General features: G+C 37.8%; 1 protein-coding gene across 3 annotated transcripts in view; it reads right to left on the bottom strand.

The window, feature by feature from the left end:
* RPRD2 (regulation of nuclear pre-mRNA domain containing 2) overlaps positions 1 to 26,097 on the bottom strand; it is a 93,672-nt gene extending 67,575 nt beyond the window's left edge. For 2 of the 3 annotated variants that reach the window (XM_036905263.2, XM_036905264.2), the window contains exon 1: positions 24,877 to 26,097. In XM_036905263.2, the coding sequence (XP_036761158.2) occupies positions 24,877 to 25,081 (205 nt within the window). In that variant the 5' untranslated portion in view covers positions 25,082 to 26,097. The remainder of the gene's footprint in view (positions 1 to 24,876) is intronic. The other variant, XM_036905262.2, reaches the window with a different exon arrangement.
* Positions 26,098 to 27,038: the final 941 nt, after the last annotated feature.

Below are 27,038 nucleotides of genomic sequence, written 5' to 3'. Positions count from 1 at the left end.
ATTTTGTATCCGCTTAAACTACCAATAATTCAGAGCTATGTTTTTTGGTTTTGATTTTGCCAGGTTTACTCCAGGGATGCAGGCCCCAGAATCAGCAGGGTGAGTTGTCCTGGGCCATATAACTGGATGGCACTGTCCAGACTCTTTGCAGGAGTGCTCAGTAATGAGGTGATTTCCCACCACACACACCCCTCTTAAGAGCTATGTTTTAACTCTCCCACTACACTAATGGCACTGATAAATTCTTTTAGTATACAAATGTTTGCTTTACATATTGATTAAATATATTATTACATGTTGATTATATATTATTATATATTGATACACCTATGTTATTAGGTGAATACAAATTTAAAACTGCATTGAAATTCTTGTCATTTTAGGCACCCTCCTTATCTCTTTTTTTTCCCTGAAGTCTCATTTATCTGCTATTCAGTCAGCTACCACAGTAGTGTTTTTGATTATTTTTGCTTAGTAACTGCTTTTTACCTTTAACTTTTCCATTTTCATTATGTCTCTCTATATAACTAGACCTCTTTTTTAATCCAAACTGGTCATATCTGTCTTTTAACTGGTAGGATTTTACACTTATATTTAAATGTGACTGATACATTTGTACTTTTTATTTGCCCTGCTTGTTCTATGTGTCAAGCTTCCCTGTCTTCCTTTCATGCTTCTTTGGAAAATTTGTATTTATTAATTCTGTGTTCCCCCTTGTAGTTAGTTGCTGGAAGTTACATATTCTGTTGTCAGCAATCAAGTAGATACTCTTTAAGTTTTACTATGTACATGTATATATGTATGTGCATGTTTGTATAAAAAATATATATATATATATATAAAACTCTCAAGTTAAATAATATGTTAAACATCTTTCTCCTGACAAAATACAAGGATCTTCAAATACTTCTATTCAAATGAACATCTTCCTTTAGAAGGTCATAAAGTGAAGATCTGTTCAATTTCCAGCTTTTGTCTTTCTGGAAATGTCTTCATTTTTACCCTGTTCATAAAAAATAGCTTTGTTAGGTATACAATTCTAGATCGATAGTTGTTTTCTCTCTATATTTTGAATATTTTATTTTACTGTCTTCTGGCTTCCACTGTTGCTGTCAGTTTGTCAATCCTTCACATGCTACCTATCTGCTCTCTCTGGCTATTTTTAGGGCTTCTCTTTGTCTTTGGTACTCTTTGGTTTAACTATAAAGTGTGTAGGTATAGATTTCTTTCAATTTAACTTCCTTCATATACATTCTGCTTCCTGTATATTGAAGTCCTTCCTTAATTCTTCAAATTTCTCAACCATTACTCCTTCAAATATCACCTGTTCTCCATTCTCTCCTGGGACTTCAATCACAAGTATGTTAGATTCATCATTATATCATTCCCATCAACTTACCTCTTGGCATTACATTCTGGAAATGACTTTAGATCTATCTTTCACTTCATTAGTCCATCTACTGAGCTTTGAATTTCAACAATTTTATTTTTCATTTCTAACATTTCACCTTGGTTCTATTACTACATAACCTCTACATAACCTTGTATGAGTCTTTAATTTCTTGCTATATGTTAGGTTATTTTATTAATTTAAGCAACCTACATGCTACTTTATATTCTGTATCTTATCAAGTCTTTTGGGGTTTGTGTCTACCAAATCTCTCACAGTGTCTTATTTCCTTGTGTTTGGTAATTCTCTCTTATTGTGAGCTTAAGTTTTGTTGACTTTTATCAGTGGAAATTCAGAAAGCCTAATCAGAAAAAGCTCTCTCAGAACATATTTGCATTTGCTCTGGCAAAGTCAAGGGTGGTAAAAGGATCTTCCAATTTGCCTCCTTCTCAGAGGGTTCTTCCACTTTGCTGTGAACTCATTAGTGCTAATATGGGCATTTGGCCTTAGGGTAACCTTGCTTGTTTGTTTGTTCACAGTTCATTACTCCTGTTTCAGCTAACTCGCTACTTTTTTGAGTGCAGCTAGACCCTGTAGAGAACTCTCTTACTTTTTAGCATACCCAGTAACATTAAAACTTATTTCTGTACCTTCCGTACAGAAGAAATCCAAATAATATACATATATACCACCCCTTCAAGAAGGTGGGGTATAATTCCCCACTCCTTAGGTGCATACTTACTTCTTCTCAAAGTGTACAGTTTGATAAAGAGGGAAAAAGAGTAACTTTACAGTGAAGAAACTAGACACTGTCTCAGGCAGGAGATCAAGGTTAGCATCATCAGTGGTAAGAGATGTTGATAGGATACCCTTGATATCATGTGCTGAGAACAGTACTTTACCTCTGTATTCTTCTTCCAAGAACCTATCACCAGTTTAATCATGAGAAAAAACACAGACAGACCCATATTGAGGGATGGTCTATAAAATAGCTGATTACTTCTCCTCAAAACTGTTAAAAGTCTAAAGGAGCCTGAAGAGACATGATGACTAAATGTTAATGTAAATTTTGGATGGGATCCCGGGACAGACAGAAAAAGATATTATGCAAAAACTAAGAAAAACCATAAATAAAGTATGGGCTCTAGTTAATCATTATGTGTCAAAATTGGTTCACCAGCTACAACAAATGCACCATACTAACCTAAGATGTTAACAACAGGGTAAGTGGGTGCAGAGTATATAAGAACTCTGTACTATCTTTGCAATTTTTCTGTAAATATAAAGCTATTCTAAAATAAAAAAAATTTTTTAATTATTTATTGTAATTTCTGCAGGATTTAGCTGTTGTATTTTTAGTGAAAGGATCCTGCAAAGTATCTACTCTGTTACGTCATCAGAAACAGAAGTTATCCCATTCACTCTTCTGCTCAAGAAATCATGCGGCTTCCCACAACTATGTGCCATTGAAACTCCCCTGGCAAACTTTCTCTTCCCTTAGTTTCTGAGAAATCACTTTGCTCTGATCCTCTCCCCCTACCTAGTACACCTTTTCTTCTGCCAACCCCTAAAAGTTCTTTCATTGGTCCTGTTCTCTTCTTCCTTAAAACACTGTCCCATGAAGTATTCATTCATTAACTACTACCAATATGCTTACAGTTCCCAAGTCTACAACTCTTGTCCAAGGCTCCCTTCCATATACAATACAGTGGTTATGAACATACTTTTTAAGTCAGTCAGACCTAGTTTCAAAGCCTAGCCATGCTTTTCCCAACTGCATGACCCTTTCAAAACATTGCTTTCCTCATCAAAACAATGAGATAGTAAGAGTACCTACCTACTGACCAGTTGTTGTCAAGATTACATGACATAATACATGTAAAATTCCTAGGTAACACCAAGTACATGCCTGTCAATAAGTATTAGTATTAGTATTATAAGCACTATCTACATGGCTACTTTACCTACTGAAAAAAATCTTCTACATGCCCTCCAGACACTCCAATTCCATATGTCCAAACCTGCTTCCATCATCTATCTCTTCCTCCCAAATACCGTCACCCAAGACAGAATCCACAGAATCCATCTCCCACTTTCCTCTAACTTGCTCGGTATTCAACTGGTCAGGAAGTTCTGTCAAATTCTACTTTCTAAATACCTCTTGAATATTTTCTGCCCTCTCCACTACCTCTATACTAATTCAAATTTTGTCACTTCTTAAGATTATTATAATATCCTACTAACATTTTCCCCAAAGATGTTATTTACTTTTCAGTAATTTGTAATATCAGCACATACTGTGCTATTTTAAATACCAAAAATACAAGTATTTGTGTTGGCATAATACAAAACCAGCTTCATTCATCTTTCCTGGTTATTTTTATCTCTTCCCTACCTACTCTACTCACCCATCCCCCTCAACCCTCACTTTCACCACAAACTCCACATCCTTACTCCTATTTACTTCCCAGCTCAAGAAACTCTCAACTCAGTCCTCTCTACTCTAACAGTCACCTCCCACTAACAGGGTGAGTCTGTGCCTGAGGGAAAGAACTCCATAAAAAAGCATCTCTCGAGGAGGAGCCAAGATGGTGGAGTGAGTAGAGCAGCAGAAATCTCCTCCCAAAACCATATATATTTTTAAAAATACAACAAATACAACTATCCCTAAAAGAGAGACCAGAAGACACACGACAACAGCCAGACTACATCCACACCTGCGAGAACCCAGCACCTCATGAAGGGGGTAAGATACAAGTCGCTGCCCGGCGGGACCCGAGCGCCTCTCACCCCAGCTCCTAGCGGAAGGAGAGGAGTTGGAGCAGGGAGGGAGGGGGAGCCCAGGACTGCTAAATGCCCAGCCCTAGCCATCCGCACCAGAGCGCTGACACACAGTGTGTGGGGTGCTGGATACTAGGGAAATGGAACAGTAAGACCTGTGAGCAGGGTCCCCACAGCCGGAGCCCCTGGGACAAAGAAAAGTGAGTGCTTTTTGAAAGTCTTAAAGGGACAGGGACCCCACAGCTGGACAGAAGCGTCCAGGGACACTTAGACCAGCAGCTGGGAATCCTGGGGAACTCCGGGCTCCCTATCCCTGTGGGCGGCAGGGCAGCTTGGATGCCCTTCACGGCAATAAACAGCCTCCCGCCCGATTCCCCTTTGACGCAGCTCCGCCTTAGTGGAGAAACAGCCTGAGGCTGGCCACACCCACGGCAGCAGGGCAGAGCTTCTTTCACGGCAGCCGGGCAAGAATTAGAAACCCCGTCTGTGCACAGCTGCCCAGCAAAAGCTGCTAGGGGTCGCCATTCCCCCAGGAGAGGAAGGAAACAAACCAGCAAGAAGGGACGTTCTCCCAGCCAACACAGGCACCAGCTCCCCACAACTACCTCTATCGCCATGAAAATGCAGAAGAATTTGATCCAGACCAGACTAACAGAGACAACCCCTGAGAAGGAGCTTGGGGAGGTAGACCTAACCAATCTTCCTGAAAAATAATTCAAAATAAAGGTCATAACCACACTGATGGAGCTGCAGAGAAAAATACAAGAGCTAACAGACAAAGTAGGGAGGGAGACTACACAAACAAAACAATCTCTGGAACAACTTAAAAGCAGAACAGATGAGATGCAAGAGACCATTAATAGAATAGAGACCACAGAACAGGAACGCAGAGAAGCTGACACAGAGAGAGAAAAAAGGATCTCCAGAAATGAAACAATATTAAGAGAACTATGTGACCAATCCAAAAGGAACAATATCTGCATTAAAGGGGTACCAGAAGAAGAAGAAGAAAGAAAAAGGGATAGAAAGTGTATTTGAAGAAATAATTGCTGAAAACTTGCCCAAACTGGGGGAGGAAATAGTCACTCAGACCATGGAAGCACACACAACTCCCAACAGAAGGGACCCAAGGAGGACAACACCAAGACACATAATAATTAAAATGGCAAAGATCAAGGAAAAGGACTGAGTTTTAAAGGCAGCTACAGAGAGGAAAAAGGTCACCTACAAAGGAAACCCATCAGGCTATCATCAGAACTTCTCAACAGAAACACTACAGGCCACAAGAGAATGCCATGATATATTTAAAGCAATGAAACAGAACAGCCTTGAACCAAGAATATTGTAGCCAGCACGATTATCAGTTAAATATGAAGGAAGGATTAAACAATTCCCAGACAAGCAAAAGTTGAGGGAATTTGCCTCCCACAAACCACCTCTACAGGGTATTTTAGAGGGACTGCTCTAGATGGGAGCAATCCTAAGGCTAAACAGATGTCACCAGAAAAAATAAAACCACAGCAAAGAAAGCAGACCAACCAAATACTAACTAAAGGCAAAAAATAAAATCAACTACCCACAAAAGCAGTCAAAGGAAACACAAAAGAGCACAGAATAAAACACCCAACATATAAAGAATGGAGGAGGAGGAATAAGAAAGGAGAGAAATAAAGAATCACCAGACAGTATCTATAATAGCTCAATAAGCAAGTTAAGTAAGGCAGTAAGATACTAAAGAAGCTAACCTTGAACCTTTGGTAACCACAAATCTAAAGCCTGCAATGGCAATAAGCACATATCTTTCAATAATCACCCTAAATGTAAATGGACTGAATGCACCAATCAAAAGACACAAAGTAATAGAATGGATAAAAAAGCAAGACCCAGCTATACGCTGCTTTTAAGAGACCCACCTCAAACCCAAAGACTGCACACACTAAAAGCCAAAGGATGGAAAAAGATACTTCATGCAAACAATAGGGAGAAACAAACAGGTGTGGCAGTACTACTATCAGACAAAATAGACTTCAAAACAAAGAAAGTAACAAGAGATAAAGAAGGACATTGCATAATGATATAGGGGTCAGTTCAACAAAATGATATACCCATTATAAATATATATGCACCCAACACAGGAGGACCAACATATGTGAAACAAATACAAACAAAATTAAAGAAGGAAATAGAATGCAATGCATTTATATTAGGAGAGTTCAACACACCACTCACTCCAAAGGACAGATCCACCAGACAGAAAATAAGTAAGGACACAGAGGCACTGAACAACACATTAGAACAGATGGACCTAATAGACATCTACAGAACTCTACATCCAAAAGCAACAGGATACACATTCTTCTCAAGTGCACATGGAACATTCTCCAGAACAGACAACATACTAGGCCACAAAAAGAGCCTCAGTAAATTCCAAAAGATTGAAATCCTACCAACCACAAAGGAATAAAACTAGAATTAAATTGTACAAAGAAAGCAAAAAGGCCCACAAACACATGGAGGCTTAACAACATGCTCCTAAATAATCAATGGATCAATGAACAAATTAAAATAGAGATCAAGCAATATATGGAAACAAATGACAACAAAAACACAAAGCCCCAACTTCTGTGGGATGCAGCAAAAGCAGTCTTAAGAGGAAAGTATATAGCAATCCAGGCATATTTAAAGAAGGAAGAACAATCCCAAATGAATAGTCTAATGTCACAATTATCGAAATTGGAAAAAGAAGAACAAATGAGGCCTAAAGTCAGCAGAAGGAGGGACATAATAAAGATGAGAGAAGAAATAAATAAAATTGAGAATAAAACAATAGAAAAAAATCAATGAAACCATGAGCTGGTTCTTTGAGAAAATAAACAAAAATAGATAAGCCTCTAGCCAGACTTATTAAGAGAAAAGGAGAATCAACACACATCAACCGAATCAGAAACGAGAAAGGAAAAATCACGACGGACCCCATAGAAATACAAAGAATTATTAGAGAATACTATGAAAACCTATATGCTAACAAGCTGGAAAACCTAGAAGAAATGGACAACTTCTTAGAAAAATACAACCTTCCAAGACTGACCAAGAAAGAAACAGAAAATCTAAACAAACCAATTACCAGCAAAGAAATTGAAGCGGTAATCAAAAAACCACCCAAGAACAAAACCCCTGGGCCAGATGGATTTACTTCGGAATTTTATCAGACATATATAGAAGACATAATACACATTCTCCTTAAAGTTTTCCAAAAAACAGAAGAGGAGGGAATACTCCCAAACTCATTCTATGAAGCCAACCATCACCCGAATACCAAAAACAGGCAAAGCCCCCACCAAAAAAGAAAATTACAGACCAATATCCCTGGTGAACATAGATGCAAAAATACTCAACAAAATGTTAAACCGAATTCAAAAATACAACAAAAGGATCATACACCATGACCAAGTGGGATTCATCCCAGGGATGCAAGGATGGTACAACATTCGAAAATCCATCAATGTCATCCACTACATCAACTAAAAAAGAAGGACAAAAACCACATGATCATCTCCATAGATGCTGAAAAAGCATTCGACAAAATTCAACATCCATTCATGATAAAAACTCTCAACAAAAATGGGAATAGAGGGCAAGTACCTCAACATAATAAAGGCCATATATGATAAACCCACAGCCAACATCATACTGAACAGCGAGAAGCTAAAAGCTTTTCCTCTCAGATCGGGAACAAGACAGGGATGCCCACTCTCCCCACTGCTATTCAACATAGTACTGGAGGTCCTAGCCACAGCAATCAGACAACACAAAGAAATACAAGGAATCCATATTGGTAAAGAAGAAGTTAAACTGTCACTATTTGCAGATGACATGATATTGTACATAAAAAACACCAAAGACTCCACTCCAAAACTACTAGAACTGATATCGGAATACAGCAAAGTTGCAGGATACAAAATTAACACACAGAAATCTGTGGCTTTCCTATACAGTAACAATGAACCAATAGAAAGAGAAATCAGGAAAACAACTCCATTCACAATTGCATCAAAAAGAATAAAATATCTAGGAATAAACCTAACCAAGGAAGTGAAAGACCTATACCCTGAAAACTACAAGACACTCTTAAGAGAAATTAAAGAGGACACTAACAAATGGAAACTCATCCCATGCTCCTGGCTAGGAAGAATTAATATTGTCAAAATGGCCATCCTGCCCAAAGCAATATACAGATTCGATGCAATCCCTATCAAATTACCAACAGCATTCTTCAATGAACTGGAACAAATAGTTCAAAAATTCATATGGAAACACCTAAGACCCTGAATAGCCAAAGCAATCCTGAGAAGGAGGATAAAGTGGGGGGGATCTCGCTCCCCAACTTCAAGCTCTACTACAAAGCCACAGTAATCAAGACCATTTGGTACTGGCACAAAAACAGCCACAGACCAGTGGAACAGAACAGAGACTCCAGACATTAACCCAAACATACATGGCCAATTAATATATGATAAATGAGCCATGGACATACAATGGGGAAATGACAGCCTCTTCAACACTTGGTGCTGGCAAAACTGGACAGCTACATGTAAGAGAATGAAACTGGATCACTGTCTAACCCCATACACAAAAGTAAATTCGAAATGGATCAAAGACCTGAATGTAAGTCATGAAATTATAAAACTCCTAGAGAAAAACATGGGTAAAAATCTCTTGGACATAAACATTGGTGACTTCTTCATGAACGTATCTCTCTGGGAAAGGGAAACAAAAGCAAAAATGAACAAGTGGGGCTATATCAAGCTGAAAGGCTTCTGTACAGCAAAGGACACCATCAATAGAACAAAAAGGCATCCTACAGTATGGGATAATATATTCATAAATGACAGATCTGATAAAGGGTTGACATAGAAAATATATAGAGGTCACGCACCTCAACAAACAAAAAGCAAATAATCCAATAAAAAAATGGTCAGAGGAGCTGAACAGACAGTTCTCTAAAGAAGAAATTCAGATGGCCAACAGGCACATGAAAAGATGCTCCACATTGCTAGTCATCAGAGAAGTGTAAATTAAAACCACAATGAGATATCACCTCACACCAGTAAGGATCGCCACCATCCAAAAGACAAACAACAACAAATGCTGGCGAGGTTGTGGAGAAAGGGGAACTCTCCGACACTGCTGGTGGGAATGTAAATTAGTTCAACCATTGTGGAAAGCAGTATGGAGGTTCCTCAAAAAGCTCAAAATAGACATACCATTTGACCCAGGTATTCCACTTCTAGGAATTTATCCTAAGAATACAGCAGCCCAGTTTGAAAAAGACAGATGCACCCCTATGTTTATCGCTGCACTATTTACAATAGCCAAGAAATGGAAGCAACCTAAGTGTCCATCAGTAGATGAATGGATAAAGAAGATGTGGTACATATACACAATGGAATATTATTCAGCCGTAAGAAGAAAACAAATCCTACCATTTCCAACAACATGGATGGAGCTAGTGGGTATTAAGCTCAGTGAAATAAACCAGGCAGAGAAAGACAAGTATCAAATGATTTCACTCATATGTGGAGTATAAGAACAAAGAAAAACTGAAGGAACATAACAGCAGCAGAATCACAGAACCCAAGAATGGACTAACAGTTACCAAAGTGAAAGGGACCAGGGAGGATGGGAGGGAAGGGAGAGATATGGGTGGGAAGAAGAAAGGAGGCATTACAATTAGCATGTATAATGTAGGGTGGGGCATGGGGTAGGCTGTGCAACACAGTGAAGACAAGTAGTGATGCAACAGCATATTTCTACACTGATGGACAGTGACTGTAATGGGATGTGTGGGTGGGACTTGGTCAAGGGGGGAGCCTAGTATATATAATGCTCTTCATATAACTGTAGATTAATGATAACAAAACAAAGCAAAAACAAAAACAAAAAAAGCATCTCTCCTTGGGCATAGATAGGATTTTGACAAACCCCCATCACAGCAATCTTTCCTGATTTGTCCAAGAAAAAAATAATTAACTTCAGTAATTTTGAACTACTGAACAAAGATGACTGAAAGCACTAGTGAGGGGAGTTAAACATGGCAAGAAGATAGTGAAGTCCAATCCAACCAGCTATGTTACACATGGCATTATGAGGGTGCCTCAGGCAATATGACCAAAGTTCAAGGAAGCAGCAAGACCAGAAGCAGCTCAGCTAATAATTTATGTTAGAATAGAAACCTACATTTAGTATTCATTTTTTCACAAATTCATATTTACTTGTTTAAGAATATAATTTTTTAAACATGAAGTGTATTACATAACTGCCCTCACTGATTTGATTTCAATTATTTTTAATTCCAAAAGTTTTGAATAAAACCCAAAATTATACTAATACCAGCATTATAAAAAATCATTTTGGTCTAGTGTTACAATCACTCTCTATTGCAGCTTTTTTCCCTATACAATTACACTGTTTTTAACATACTTTCTCCCCTCTTATGTCTTAAAAATCATGCCTTTTAATAAAATTCATCCTCTATTGGTTGTCACTCCCAGCTTGATTCCTTCACCCCTTTGCATCTGAGATGCCTTCTTCTGCCTGCTTCACAACTTTTTTGAACAACTGCTTCCTCCATGAAGCCTTTCTTAACTACATAACAATGTAAGGTGGTTCTCTCTGTTCTTTAATTAATCGCGTGTTTCCTAGAAAAACTTTCATAACAAGTTTTCCAAAGCATCTTCCACTGAACACTAATCACATGAAAATGACTAGAAAAGAAAGGGATTCCAAGGTCAAATGGTCAAATACTGAATATCCTATCCTTTACCCCTCTTGGAAATTAATGAACCATTTTATCAAAGGTACTACAGTCCAGTAGCAGGAAACAATGTTTAACTTTAATCTGGTAGTTCCTAAACTTTAACAGTGATATCCTACACTAAACATCACCACTTTTTAGAAAATGCTGTTGTGCAAAGTAAAAATTCATACTTCTATTTTTGTTCACTGCCATTTCATTTTTTCTATATCTTATCCACATTTGTCAGTTTAAACGAATGTACTGCACATGGCAATCTGACAAACTTCAGAAGACATTAATGAATTATTAACCTAGTTTATACTAAACAGTATATATGTGTAAAAATGCCCTATAAATGGATTTCAGAAGTTCTTTGCTGTTTCATTATATTTTTTTATTACCAGCCTTTTAAAACAAAGTGAAATCAATCTTTTAAACTGTTTTGATATGAAATTTTCTTTTTAAAAAATCTTTAACTTAATTAAAAAAATTTAAATGTAAATATGACTGACTAATATTTGGTCTTTTATTACCCCAACTTCAATTTGTAGAAGCTCCTTATTTTTGACAGGTTATTTATTTTTAAAAATCCAGCAACACTAAAGATTCTCCTAACCCTTTGAAATCCTTTCTTTGAGATGCATTTTCATATTAGCACAATAGCTATAAAAACATATGAAAGGGTCTTAAATTCTAAGAATTTCTGGATAAGATGTTGCTATACAATCAAGTGCATGAAATACTCCAATAGGTAAACAGTGTCCATATTATGTGTTCCCAGGAATTTAGTAGTATTAATAAGAAAGGACTAAAAAATTCATGTTCATTCCTTGGGGTTATTAACCTTAAAATTTCACCTAAGTATATACAGAATTAACTGGAAGAATTTAAGACTTAAGCAGACAGGCCTGCATGAAACACAGTGAAATAAATGTACACATAGCCTAACTGCGTTTAAAAATGACAACAGTCTACTGATTCAATGCAATACCTATCAAAATACCAAAGGCATTCTTCAATGAACTAGAGCAAATAGTTCTAAAATTCATATGGAACCACAAAAGACCCCAAATAGCCAAAGCAATCCTGAGAAGGAAGAATAAAGCTGGGGGGATTATGCTCCCCAACTTCAAGCTCTACTACAAAGTCACAGTAATGGTACTGGCACAAGAACAGACCCACAGACCAGTGGAACAGACTAAAGAGCCCAGATATAAACCCAAGCATATATGCTCAATAAGATAAAGGAGCCATGGACACACAATGGGGAAATGACAGCCTCTTCAACAACTGGTGTTGGTAAAACTGGGCACCTACATGTAAGAGAATGAAACTGGATTATTGTCTAGCTCCATACACAAAAGTAAACTTGAAATGGATCAAAGATCTGAATGTAAGTCATGAAACCATAAAATTCTTAGAAGAAAACATAGGCAAAAGTCTCTTGTACATAAACATGAGCAGCTTTTTCCTGAACGCAGCTCCTTGGGCAAGGGAAACAAGCAAAAATGAACAAATGGAACTACATCAAGCTAAAAAGCTTCTGTATAGCAAAGTACACCATTAGTAAAACAAAAAGGCATCCTACAGTATGTGAGAATATATTTGTAAATGACATATCCAACAAGGGGTTAACATCCAAATATATAAAGAACTCACATGCCTCAACACCCAAAAACCAAATAACCTGATTAAAAAATGGGTAGCGGACCTGAACAGACACTTCTCCAAAGAAGAAATTCAGATGGCCAACAGGCACATGAAAAGATGCTCCACATCACTAATTATCAGCAAAATGCAAATTAAAACCACAATGATCTATCACCTCACACCAGTTAGGATGGCCAACATTGAAAAGACTAGGAACAACAAATGCTGGCAAGGATGTGGAGAAAGGGGAACCCTCCTACACTGCTGGTGGGAATGTAAATTAGTTCAACCATTGTGGAAAGCAATATGGAGGCTCCTCAAAGAGCTCAAAATAGAAATACCAGTTGACCCAGGAATTCCACTCCTTGGAATTTACCCAAAGAAAACAAATTATCAGATTCAAAAAGACAAAGGCACCCCTATGTTTATCACAGCAATATTTACAATAGCCAAGATACGGAAGCAACCTAAGTGTCCATCAGTAGATGAATGGATTAAAGAAGATGTGGTACATATACACAATGGAGTTTTATTCAGCCATATTGCAACAACATGGATGGAGCTAGAGGGTATTATGCTCAGTGAAATAAGCCAGGGGGAGAAAGACAAATACCAAATGATATCCCTCATTTGTGGAGTGTAACAACAAAGCGAAACTGAAGGAACAAAACAGAAGCAGACTCACAGACTCCAAGAAGGGACTAATAGTCACCAAAGGGAGGAATGGGGGAGGGCAGGGAGGGAGGGAGGGAGAAGGGGATTGAGGGGTATTATGATTAGTACACATGGTGTATGGCAGGGTCATAGGGAAGACAGTGTAGCAGAGAGAGGAAAAGTAGTGACTCTGTGGCATCTTACTACACCAATGGACAGTGACTTCAATGGGTAAGGGGATGGTGGTGAATGAAGTAGTAACCACAATGTTTTTCATGTGAAACCTTCATAAGAGTGTATATGAATGATACCTTAATTTCAAAAATCGCAATAGCTACCATTTGCTTAGCTTTCTAAATGTCAGGTAGTTAGCAAAAACTTCATATATAAATCATCTTTTTTAATACCACCAATAACCATATAAGGTTGACTATACTATTATTATCCCATTTAAAGGCTTTAAGAAGGAGCAACCATAATGCCTATGAAGTTCAAAGTTCACGTTCTTAGCCAATTAATCACTATATGATACTGTATATCCTCCTACATGTGTAGATCTAACAAAACTGTATATAACCTCTATAGCAGCAATTCTTTTTCTGATCTGGGGTCAGATTTAAGAAAGATTCATTAATTAGGCACTATGTTCTGTATCCTCTTCAGGTGCTGAGATGTAACGGTGGGCAGAACAAATTTCTTGCTGTCACAGGCTGACATTTTAGTTGGGGACAAGGTGGGGCATTCATCTCAGTAAATAAGCAAAGAAAAAAGGTAGTATCTTATATAGGCTTTGTTTTGTGGTGCTTTACTGTACTTTGCAGATGTTACATTTTTTACAAATTGGAAGATTTGTGACAACTCTTGTCAAGCAAGTCTCATGGTGCCACTTTTCCAACAGCACTTGCTCACTTCATATTTGTGTCACATTTTGGTAATTCTTGCAGTATTTCAAACCTTTTCATCATTATTATTATGTTTATTATGGTAATCTGCTATCAGTGATCACCACTTATTGCAGCTCGGATGATGGTTAGCATTTTTTAGCAATGTAGCAGTTTTTAATTAAGGTACACATATTGTTTTTTTAGACATAATGCTATTGCACACTCACAGACTACAGTATAGTATAAACATAAATTTTACATGCACTGGGAAACCAAAAAATTCATGTGACTCTATTCTGGTGGCCTAGGACTGAACCGCTGATATCTCTGAGGTATGCCTGTCATGAGAAGAGCTATGAAGAAAATAAGGTGATGTAGTTAACAGAATGATGAGCAGGGGGAAAAGGGCATGGGGCTCTTGGCTAGAACAATAAGGAGTCAACCTATAAGGAGACAACATCTGAGCTGAAAGACAAGTACATCAAGCAAAGTAAATTTTTTATATAAAGTAGTATCACAAGTTAAAAAATAATTAAATAGTTGACAAAATAAAGTCTGGAAACTACTGGGCAACATGCAGTATTAAGATGAGAGACAATGGATGTGTACCTTATAGAAACTTGATAAACGTCATTCTATATTACAAAGCTGTGGTTCTCATTTTGGTTTTAGGATCCCTTTACACTCTTAAAAATTACTAGAGACCCCAAGGAACTTTTGCGTATGTGGGTTATATCTATGCTATTCACTGTTTTAGAAATTAAAATTAATAATTTAAAAAATCTATTAATTCATTAGAAACAATAAACCACTAGTTAGTAAGTTACATGCATGTTTATTAAAAATGATTATATTCTGTAAAACAAAAAAATTTAGTGTGGAAAGTAGCACTGTTTTACATTTTTGAAAATATATGTAATGTTTGGCTTAATAGAAGACAGCTAGGTTCTCATATCTGGATCTATATTCAATTTATTGCTATATACGATTGAATGAATGATTTTCAACTCCGCAATTCAGTGAAATCATCAAAGTAGGCACGCAAATGACCTCGTAGCAGGACAGTAGAATGGTGGTTGCCAGGGGCTGAGGAGTGGGGGAAATGGAAAGATGCCAGTGAAAGCATTCAGCTTCCAACTATAAGATGAGTAAGTTCTGGGGATCTCATGTACAGCATGGTAACTATAGTTAACAATATGGTATTATATACTTGAAAAATGCTGAGAGTAAATCTTAAATGTACGACAAAAAAAAAGGTAATTTATATGAGGTGTTGGAGGTATTAACTAACCTTAATGCAGTTATCATTTTGTAATACATACATGTATCAAATCATGTTGTATACCTTAAACTTACACGCTTTATGTCAATTGTATCTCAATAAAGCTGGAAAAAAAATAGGCACATGGCTATTTGGAAACCATTACATTATATACACCATGATGCTATGGAACAATACAAAATACCAACAAACTTTGAAAGAAGTGGGAAGCAGCCTAGTACAATAGTAGAGTGTAGATTCTGGAGCTAAGACTGCTTAGATTTGAATACTGGGCCTACTGTTTACTAGCTGTGTACCTTGAACAGCTTATTTTATCCCACTGAGCCTTTAAGACCATCACTTACTATCATTTATAACGTTTTATTATTTTGCCTGTCACCAGTGTATGTATTTTACATATACATCACTAATAGACTTAGCAGTAAAATTACATAACATTTACCTCATGAATTGTTATATTTAATGAGATCACAAAAGAATTCAGTAATGTTAGCTATTTATTACTAAATTAGGGCTATGTTCACAAAATTAACTATATTAAACTATATTAATGACTGGAAAGTTAATAAAGAACAATGTTATAACAAAGTACTTGTAAGCAACTCAGACTTTGACTCCACAGTCTTTCTTTTATTTTTCCCACTCACTCTCACCCTCTGCCTAGATAAAACAAACAAACAATAAATAAATAAATAAAAACAAAATTAAGTTTATGCTTAGCCACCCTGAAACCAGGTATGGTTTCCTCTACCTCTGCTAAATGTTCTGACAACTTCTTCAAAATAATTAACTTTCCTCAATTTGTAAAATTTTAATGTGGGGATAACTTGTATCTCACCGAGGTGGTATCACAGATATATTACCCATAATCCTGACATCTAGTAAGTATGCTCAGTGAATACCTTCAGTCCAATCTAAAAGTGATACCTTTTCTAAACTGTTACAGCATATACTCACACAATCATACTTCCCAGAACCAGCTATTTTTGTTCAATTCTTACCTTAGTTACTAAATGTTAAATTCATTATAATTCACCTTTCAGCACCCAATAAAAGTTTTACATAAAGCAAGCACTTAATATTTCTAAATTCATTTCCTGATTTCTGTATCTTTGAACACAGGAACACACTGTAAAATAAATTTTAGTAATTCAAATAATATTGATGACTCCTGGATACAGAGATAATCATTTCAAAGTAACTCCTTATGCTACAGTGTTAAAACTATCATGATAGTAAAGGGAACAAAAAACAGCAAAGGTTCCACTCTTGTTTCTTAAAAAATTGAAAATGGTAAATTGTAATTCCTACCACTCAAAGTTTATTCCCTTCTAACAAGGCAACTTTTACTGAAGGGTAATAAAGAAACATCATCTCCCTCTGTTAGCAGGTACCAAAGAACCACAGAGTGAAAGTAAGTGAAAATAATCACTAGAGAGTGAAGTGGAGGGAGGAAGAGAGATGAGGGAAAAAGGCCACAACCAAAATGTAAACACAGCATACTAAACATTTCATTTCTTTCAAATTGAGCCTCTATTTTAATGTTCCCCTCCAAGAGAAGAATAAAAACAAAGAAGTACTTTTTTAAACGGTCTTTATCTTAGCCAGAAAAACTTTAATGTTCCAAAGCACAGAGAATTGTTGCCTTTTTCCAAAAAAAGTAACTAGGTTCTACTTTCTCCACAAGATGTGCGTTTCTCCAGTGTTCTATAATCAAAAGCTGTGGGGGGAAGTAGAAACAGAGAGCACTATAAAACAGCAACTGCTTTTTGTTTCCTTGACAAACAAATGAGAAACTCAGTCAAGATGGTTTGTACAACAGTGTTAAGTTTTTGAGTAATTTTTACAAGGGTCTCTGAGCTCCTTCTACACGTTAACAACCTCACATATCCTTGGTTTTCAGACAATTGAAATTTTACAATTAACCCACATATCCCCTTTGGACTTTTTTAAAGGACTGCTATAAAACAACGAACACCTGGGAAAAGTGAAAAAATTACCATAACTGATCGACAAAAGCCTAGGAGGAAAAGGAGTTTGGATGCATCTATTATTCATTAGTTTATGAAAGGCAGGAGGCCAAATCATTAAGAATAAATTCACTAAGCCTCCACTCTCCAAGAAATTACACACATACATACACTCACACCTTCTATACAAACAAAACTGTAATTTTGGGGTGGCCTGTTTGAACAAATTTTAATACTAGTATTTTTCTACTACCAATGAAATTTTCCTTTCAAGGTATTTCCATACCACAAAACCATTTGAGAAGTCTGTCAATACTGTTTCAGACTTTGATTTACAAGAACGTTTATTTGCTGAATAATTTAACATTTAGCTTACTACATGGGATGTATGGCAAAATTATGTTTTACCTATTGCTTCAAACCCACCAAGGGCCGTACCACCACCCTTCTGCATTTGAGACACAAACATCTAAATGAAGAACATTAAGACTGCCTGTAAAGTCTAATACAGGTGTAAAGTCTAATTACACCATTACAACAAGTCTATGTTATAATTCAGGTAGTTCCATGTTTTGAAACACTGTCAGGAGATAGGGAAAATATTATCAACGTCTCTATGAACTTGGGACAATGGAATTAAGAAGGGTGAGGTAGGCATCCAAGAGGAGAGAGAGGACCAACTACCCAATAATTTTACAATTGGAAATGAGAATATAGAGAGAGGGATTATAATACTACCTAACTCAATCCAGAAGTGCCATTAAGCCTAAACTAAACCAAGAGTAGAAACTGGCAAGAGATCAAAATAGATTTATTACTTCTTTGGAGAGATGAGATAAAGTTTACCATGACCTCAAAAAGAACCCGAGTCAAGAATACATTAGACCAAACAAGTAGAAAGAGGAATCTAAAATATCGAATGCCCCAGAGCCTTCTCTCTGAACCTCTTCTCTACCTACGCTTATTACTCTATATTACTACACCTACTTCTCTATCTACACATAATCCCTAGTAGATCTCTTCCAGCCTCCTGGCTCTAAAAGCAATCCACACACTAAACAGATACTCAGTGGTGACTGTTGCACAATACACTAAAACAACTGAATTGTACAGCTTAAATAGGTGAATTTTATATTTTTGAATTGTACCTCAATAAGGATATTTTAAAATGTAAACAGCTCAAACTTAACATTAAAAACTAAATTTCTGTGTAAACAAATACAAAGATGCAGTATTATAACTACATAAAATTACCTGTAGTACATACTGTACTAAAATAATTTCATAGCTACCTCCTGTTGCTAATGTAGTGAGCTCAAGTTTCAAGATAATTCATCTTATAAATGGATGGTGTACACTTACAATATTGATAAATACAGCACAGTACTGCAAATGTATTTCTTTTATGAATTTATCGTTTTATTTTCTATAGCTTACTTTATTAAAAGAATACAGTATATAACATATGTAACACACAAAATGTTAACTGTTTATGTTAGTAGTAAGGCTTCCAGTCAGCAGTAAGCTGTTTTTTGTAAAGTTTTTGGGGAGTCCAAGTTATACTCAAATTTTTTAGTGTATGGGGTTTACCACCCCTAGCCCCCATATTGTTCAAGGCCAAAGGTACAATAATTAGTAATGAGGTAACTGTTGTACTCACAGGACAAAATTTGAGTCTGTATCTGAAGATGATCGGCACATATCCATGGATATGTCATTGTCTGCCTTTGTAGGTAGACTTTTCAAAGATCAGAAGTAACTGATATCCAAGAGTATACTGAAACGCAGCCTGGTATTTCTCAGTTATCAATACCACTGGGAAGAATAGGAAAAGCAAGACGGATATTGGGATAGGCAGAATAATGCCCCCACCCCCAAGGGAAAAAAAAAATAAACTAAACTAAGTTTCTTTCTCCCAAAATCCACTCTATTTACAGCCTTCCCCTTATCAATAAATGTCAACTCTTACTAGTCACTCAGGCAAAAAGCCAGTCATTCTTGATTACTCTCCTTTCTTAGTGCACATTTAATACACTCAGAAATCTAATTGGATCTACCTTCAAAACAGATCCACAAATTAAATTGTTTCTTATCACTTCCATTAGCCACAACCTGGTCCAAATAACGAACACCTTATGCTAGGATACTACAATAGCCACCTAACTGGTATCCATGTTTCTCCAACACCAGAACGACCTTTTAAGAACATAAATCAGTTCACATCACTCTGCTCAAATGGTTCCCCATCTCATTCAGAATAAAAGCCAAGGTCTTTCCAATACCTATAATAAACTCTTTGTGACCTGACCCCCCCCCAATCACCTACCATAATCCCTAAATTCAACTGCTTATCCTCATTTTAACTACTCCTTTCTAGCCACAAAGCTTTCTTGCTGTTTTTGTAAACTCACCACACACACTCCAACCTCAGGACCTTTGCATTTTTCTGTTCTCTTTGTCTTGATACATGCTCTCTTCACACTCTTTGTCAGTATCTTTATCACTTGGTACCTCACCTTCCTGCTCAAATGTCACCTTCTAAGTGAGGCCTTCCCTTACCTCCTAATTTAAAACTGTAAACACCCATAACACTCTTCTCTTCCCTGTTGTAATCAGCACTTCTAATTTTTTACCTTCTAATATACTTTATATTTTACTTAATTATTTGTGTTTATCTCCCCTTACTAAAGTATAAATTCTAAGAGGGCAAAATTTTTCTCCATTTTGTTTACTGGCTGTATCCCCAGTGCCTGGCACAGTAGGTATTCAGTAAGTTAAAGAATTGAATGTAAACTAGGGATTTATAAGCAAATTCATCTTGGAACATAAAATCATAATGTGTGGTGTATCTAGTCTATCTGTATTACTTGTTTATATACATGTATGTGATTAAAAAGCTCTATGCCTATTGCAGAATTGTTACATACTGTACAATCAAGTCTACATATTTACTACAAAGGATCTATTACAAATAAAGGAACAGGGAACAGTTAATGGCTACATTTCAGAGCCCAGAGCTACAGAAAATAGTCTCAGAGCCCTCAGATACGTGGACTATCAAATGTAAGATAGCAGACCCCATTCCCCTCTGACCAGTGTTGTACCTCAAACATTTTGCCACCAAAAAAGCCTTTTTATTACTTAAACTAAATGCACATCACATTTAGAGATTTTTATCTAGCTTAAATAACATGTTCAACTTATTTTCCCATTTTTTACTAACCAAGAACATAAAGGCCTACTAGAACTTCAAATCCACACAAGATAATCAGTTTCCTAATCTTATATATATTTAAAGGTAGTACGAAAAATAGCTGAAGGGAAATCTTTTTTTTTGGTATCATTAATCTACAATTACATGAGGAACATTATGCTTACTCGACTCCCCCCATCACCAAGTCCCCCCCGACATACCCCATTACACTCTCTGTCCATCAGCATAGTAAGATGCTAGAGTCTCTACTTGTCTTCTCTGTGTTGTACAGCCCTCCTCATGCCCCCCCATTATACATGCTAATCATAATGCCCCCTTTCTCCCCCACCCCCCGTTATCCCTCCCTCCCCATGCATCCCTCCTAGTCCCTTTCTCTTTGGTAACTGTTAGTCCATTCTTGGGGTCTGTGAGTCTGCTGCTGTTTTGCTCCTTCAGTTTTTTCTTTGTTCTTATGCTCCACATGTGAGTGAAATCATATGGTACTTGTCTTTCTCCTCCTGGCTTATTTCACTAAGCATAATACCCTCTAGCTCCATCCATGTTGTTGCAATGGTAGGATTTATTTTGCTGAAGGGAAATCTTAACAGATTTTCTGCTCTACAAATGATTCTACTTTCCCTTATCCCAGTTTTCTTCAAAAACTCACTCAAGTTCTCAATAACACCTTCTAAAACAGACCAACCCATTCAATGGTAGAAACAAGACAACATGGAGATGTAATGAACACATATTTTCCACTTTGTCCTACTAGCTCTTCTATGTCCTACTATGTAATGCACTAGAGAGAGGCTGGTCCAATTCATCTACCTGACTGGAAATGTAATTTCCGGCACTGTATCCAAAACAAAATTCTGTTGTAATTATTTTGAATACTCAGGATCTTAAGAATACCTTTATCTGCATCATCACTGTGTTCATAATATGTAATTCCAATGTTTTCTTTATGCTAGGATCTATGTTAAAATACATGTATTATCTTCTTAAATCTAGACAATGCTGAGGTAATTATCTCTACTTATAGACGAGAAACGGAGGCTCATAATTTAAGTATTTTGCATAGAGTTACCCAGGTTTAAGTAATGGAAGTTTTGAACCTAGGTCTAATTCTAAAGTCTGCATTTTTTCTGCTGTTCCATAGTAACCCCCATAAAAAATGGCAGGGACAAATGAAGTATAGAAATGATAATTTGGTCAAATTGCACATCAAGTCCATATAAGAGGTGTATCTTGAGCCTGCCAACAAAACCATACCTATCATTTTTTTCACTGAAACTTGAAGTTCTTGATGAACTTTTTCAAGAAATTATTTTGGCAAAGATTTACTGATTGCTTACTGTGTGCCCAACACTGTTCTAGTTGCTTAGGGATACAGAAACAAAGACACAGCCCTGTCATCTGGTGGGAGTAGATAGGGATAATAAACATTCAAACTAGGTAATTTCATATACTGCAAATAAAGTGATGTGATAGAACCCAATTGAAGGGATTACTTGAAATAAGATCATTTAGGGAAGGCCTTTCTCAGAAGGTAATATTTGAACTTGGATCTAGATGATGAGAAGACTGGATTGGAAGCAGCCTGAGAGGCAGTAGGCAGGGCAAATGGTGTAGGAACTTGTAATCGATAGCAAAAAAAGTTTAGTTCCTAACCCTGTTCCGATGGAATACCACTAAGAGGGTTTTTAAAGCAAAGGAATGACATCTCTTCACACTACAGAAAGATCACTTTAAAAAATGATGGTAATGAATGCTTCAAATAAATTAAAAGAAGCCTGAATAGTCAGTAGGACTCATCCATGGACTGAGGTGGAACCCACCATCCATGGAAGCCTACAAACTTCTCTGAATCATTTCCTTGAGAGTGAACAAAAGTCTATTTCACACTTAAAGAAAGAATGAAATGAAAATATCTCTGGAAGAGCTAACACAGTTACTTAAATTCACACTGAGGTCTAAATATAAATTACTAAATAACAGATGCCAGAAGAAAAAAGAGAAATAAAAGTGGTATCAGGAAAATGGACAGAAAGGCTGAGAATGCCAAACCCGCCTACTTCACAATCGCCTAAAGCTGACTTAGAAACCAATCTCAAATAATTCTAACTGTAAAGAATATGAAACTAAATGGGAACGAGACCCAATGCATAAACTGTTTTCACTGTGCCCTTCATGACTCTCCTGAATCTCTCTCAACATATTTTATTTACCGTAAGAGACATGATATTCACTCAATGTAAATACAAAATGACTACAAATTAACCTTAACCATTTTAGAAAGTTAAGTTCCACTAGGGAAAAAAATCAGGTTTTTTAGAAAGCTAAAAGCAATTAACTATATAAACTATATATAATATACTTGAAGTATTGTCTTCCTAAAGCAGTAATTTTTCCACCCTCAAGATATCAACAAGGGAAATAAGCTCAGGGGCAGTATCAACAATAGAGGCACAAAAATTCTGGCTCCAATATATCTCATTATTATTTGCCTAGAAAAATATATTGTAATTGCCATTTGTAATCCCACATGGAAGAGATGGAACCAACTTCTTCTTGTAAATGATGTAACCATACAATTAAAGCACCAGAGCCCAAAGGTAGGAAATGTTAAATGTTTGTATAATTTAGTGAAAATGTTTTAAAACAGAAAGAATAGGTCTAAAGGGAACACGTCCTCAGGTTCACATGAGCACCACCACGGACCAATGGTGTCCCAAGTATGTTAAATAATCTTGAAAATATTATTAGTCAAATGTGACCACTGTCATCTGATAAGGTGAAATCAAATCCTAACTCCTCTATTGTACTGCGTGACCCTAAGCAGCTTAACATTTCTGAGCCTTAGTTTCCCCATCTCCAAATCAGTGATAAAAAACTACTTCATAGGGCTAATTTGAGGTATAACAGGACAGATACATTGTAAATGACAATAAAGGGCTGGCCACTTAGCAGATACTTAATATGTGAGAATCTTTGATGACAACTTATCATATTTGATATTGTACGTTCTAATTTCACTTCTGGTAAAGTAAGTCACTTTGATCTGCTAATGGTGAATATAGGTAATCCCCATCTTGGTTCTCAACCCATACTATTCAAAGAGCCACAAAATCTCTCTCCCAACAATTTTATACATAAATGGTTTGAAGCCTGGAGCCTATGATTTTTTCAAGTTTTATCTATCTGTTCCCTAAAAAGTAAACACAAATCAAAACACTACAGGGCAATAGCACAATTGGAGTAAGAAGAACCGGATGATAAGTCTCCCTGGTAACATGCCACAGACAGGAAGCAACAAAAGACCTAAAATTCAAATAGGTATATATGGATTTAGGGTTAACCCTCTATTCTCAGAAGGAAGCTACAGTGACTTCTCCACACTTCCTCCTAAAAGATTTGAGATCCTTTGCAAACCATCCACTTCCTGACAGTTTAATAGACCTCTTTTCTGTAGAACTGCAGCAAAGCGGAAAAAACTCCCCAAGGAAACAAAAAAACAATAAACTGGGAGGAAAAAAGTACTATTTCTTGATTTCCCGTTTTGATTACCTACATAATCAAACTCAATTCTTTAAAAAGGTGTTTCAAGTGAGTAAGAAGTAGTCAAATGTTTTACATTTTAAGGTATTAGTGATGATACTGACTACAGTTGTTTCCGGTCAGTAACAAAAAGCCTGTATTTTAATCCAGCAAACACAGGTACAAGGAAACCTGCCAGGTGGTCGCCTCAGCTCTATGTGGAGTTCATGTTACTTCTTACTAACATTCACGTAGGCAAGGCCCTTCTTACTACACATCACAAGTTTTAGGTCAGTGGAAAATGGAGTGATCCAACATATTCCAGAGAAGTAGGTGTATTTATTTACTACTGCTTGTCTATCGTCAGGAAAACCAGAAATCATTAACACGTCAAGGCCTATAAAAAATAAACGGACGCGACAATTCCCGTGAAGGTTCAGTAAAGACAACAGCACCTTTCAAGGCTTTGAAATGAAATAATACGCAAATGACTATAGATTGGGCCCAATGGCCCAAGGTCACACCAAGTCAGTGGCTAAAAAATCCAAGAAATAATTAACCTCCAGCCTAGTTCAGGACAACCTTAGCTAGGAAAGAAGTCTGGGTTTGGAGACACTCGGATCAAAGCTTTCGTGTGAACAACCGCAACCGAATGCTGCGGCTCCGTGGGAAAACCCCAAGCGTTTTATTTCCTTCCATTTCCCCAGTCTTCCCTTCCCTAGTCATCCCCAACACTCACATCTCCGGAGCCACTTCATCCAATGGTAGACGATAGTAGTGTGGTGTTTCTTGTTCTCTATACACCAAGACGACAGGCCTTGAATAGATTCCATGGTGTTGGTTACCGACTGGAATTTTCGATCCAACGAGGACTCCAGAGCCCCAGCCGAAGAGGCCGACGAGGAGGAGGCCTTACTGCTGCCTCCGCCGCCGCCGGCCGCCATCTTCCCGGTTTGCACAAGCGCTGCGGCTCCTCTGGCGGCCGCTGCGGCCGCGGCGGGAGCGAGCAAAAACAATCACTGAGTGCGTGAAAGCCGTAGTTGGGGAGGGAGGCCAGGGGGTGGGGATGGTGCACGCGCTTGGCTCTTCTGGAGGTAGGACAGGAGGACCAGCTGCTGGGCACGCTGGCGACTCCTACACGCTGCAAGGAGGGGCTGCGGGTTTCAAAGGTTTATCAGAATTGTTCAAGGGGTTGTGTTTAAACCAGTCAGTAATCACAGACTAAATTATGCAGGTCCTGCAAAGCCTTTCTAAACGCCTGGCCCCAAAATTAATGGTTTTATATTCTTCAGCTCTCAAAGCTAAGGCCCCTCCCCACTCCTATCGTCCCACTCCTGAAAGGGTGGGCGTTAATATCTTAAATTTAATAATACCCGACTGCCCCTTCAGCTGCAGAAATCAATCTCTCTCTCCAGATCCTCTAGCACAGAAAAGGCCCAAGGCTATCCAGTCGAGATTTTTTGTGGAACGCAATAGCAGCAAACGAACAGCAACAGTATTGCGCACGCGCTGGCTGGCCCCGCCCCGCCTCTTCCTTCTCAACCTAGAAAGCAGAGGGAAGCGTGATGGCGGGGCAATCTAACCAATCAAGGAAGAAGAACGGTAAACGCGCGCAGGAGCTCTCAAGCTCCAGCGCTAAGGCGGCGCGCCGATTATTTGCGCGCCTGCGCAATAGGCCAGCGTGTAGCGGGCTGGGAGGAAAAAACGGGAGGGAAGGATGGGGCAGCTAGTCAAACTATGAAGTGGTTGGGGGAGGGGCTTCACCTCTCCGCCCTTCCTTTAACTCCCAAGCGGGGACTCTCCTCGCGCAGTCCAGCTCACAAACAGTGCCGCGAAATTCCCACCGCTCAGAGACCACTGTTACCCGCGGGAGGCTGCAGCCACCACCGCCGCTAACTCCTCGGGGCACCGACTCGCGACAGAGTGGCCGCCATCTTGCCTTGCCTCAAAATGCGCATGCGCCCGCTCCAGGGAGCTATTCACTACGCAGACTCCCAGACCAAACAATATTTTGCACTACTTTTGGACGATACGATTCGCAGCCGCTTGCCTCTTTGGATTACAGAGAGAGGAAGCAAATGAAGTAAAACGAAAAGTTTCCCCGTAAGATTTTCGAGACAAGGAAAGACTATAAGGCAAGCTATGATCTCAAGCCGTTATCATGCAATCACCATTGCGTAATATAATTTATAAGAAACCGCCTCAGATAAATTGATTAGCACAATCTAGGTTAACCATTCCATCGCATCTGCCTATGTAAATCCTCTGGGCAGATATGGAGGCTCTGCAAAAACATGTAATCAATGTGTTTTTTATGTCTCCCCAGTATACTTAACATGTTTTGAGGCAGAGAACCTGTTTTGTCAACCTCATATCTGTATTCATTAATTCAACAAAAAATTGCTGTTAAACGTCTTGTGCCCAAAAAGTTCTAGGTATTGGGGAGTAACAGCAAAACGGACAAAAATCCTTTCCCTCTGGGACTTAGTGGCAGGAGGTCATAAATAAATATATTTAGACAGTAATAAGTTCTATGAGGAAGTACGAAGCAGGGAAAAAAAGAGAGTGTATTTTGTGGGATCCTGTAAGGAAAGGCTGTGTTGAAAATAGACTTAAGGGTCACCAGTTAAGGAGTTTGGAATAATCCATATAAGGAAAAATGATGGTGGCTTGTACCAAAGTGGTAGCAAAACAGATTAAGTGGGGTCAGATCCTCCATATATTTCGAAGGTAGAGCCAGAAGAATTGCTCCTGGAATTAAGGGGATTATGAGAAAAACAAGTCAGGTATGACACCACGGTTTTTTATCTGAGCAACTAGAACACTGTCAGCATTTTTTCATTACCATTGCAACTAAGGACCCTTGTGGGTAAAATTGTAGTATTTCCAGAATCTCTCGCC

Source organism: Manis pentadactyla, chromosome 4 (assembly GCF_030020395.1).
Source record: "Manis pentadactyla isolate mManPen7 chromosome 4, mManPen7.hap1, whole genome shotgun sequence".
Lineage (NCBI taxonomy): Eukaryota > Metazoa > Chordata > Mammalia > Pholidota > Manidae > Manis > Manis pentadactyla.
Note: the sequence above shows the minus strand (reverse complement) of the source record. Positions and strands in the feature narration are given on the sequence as shown.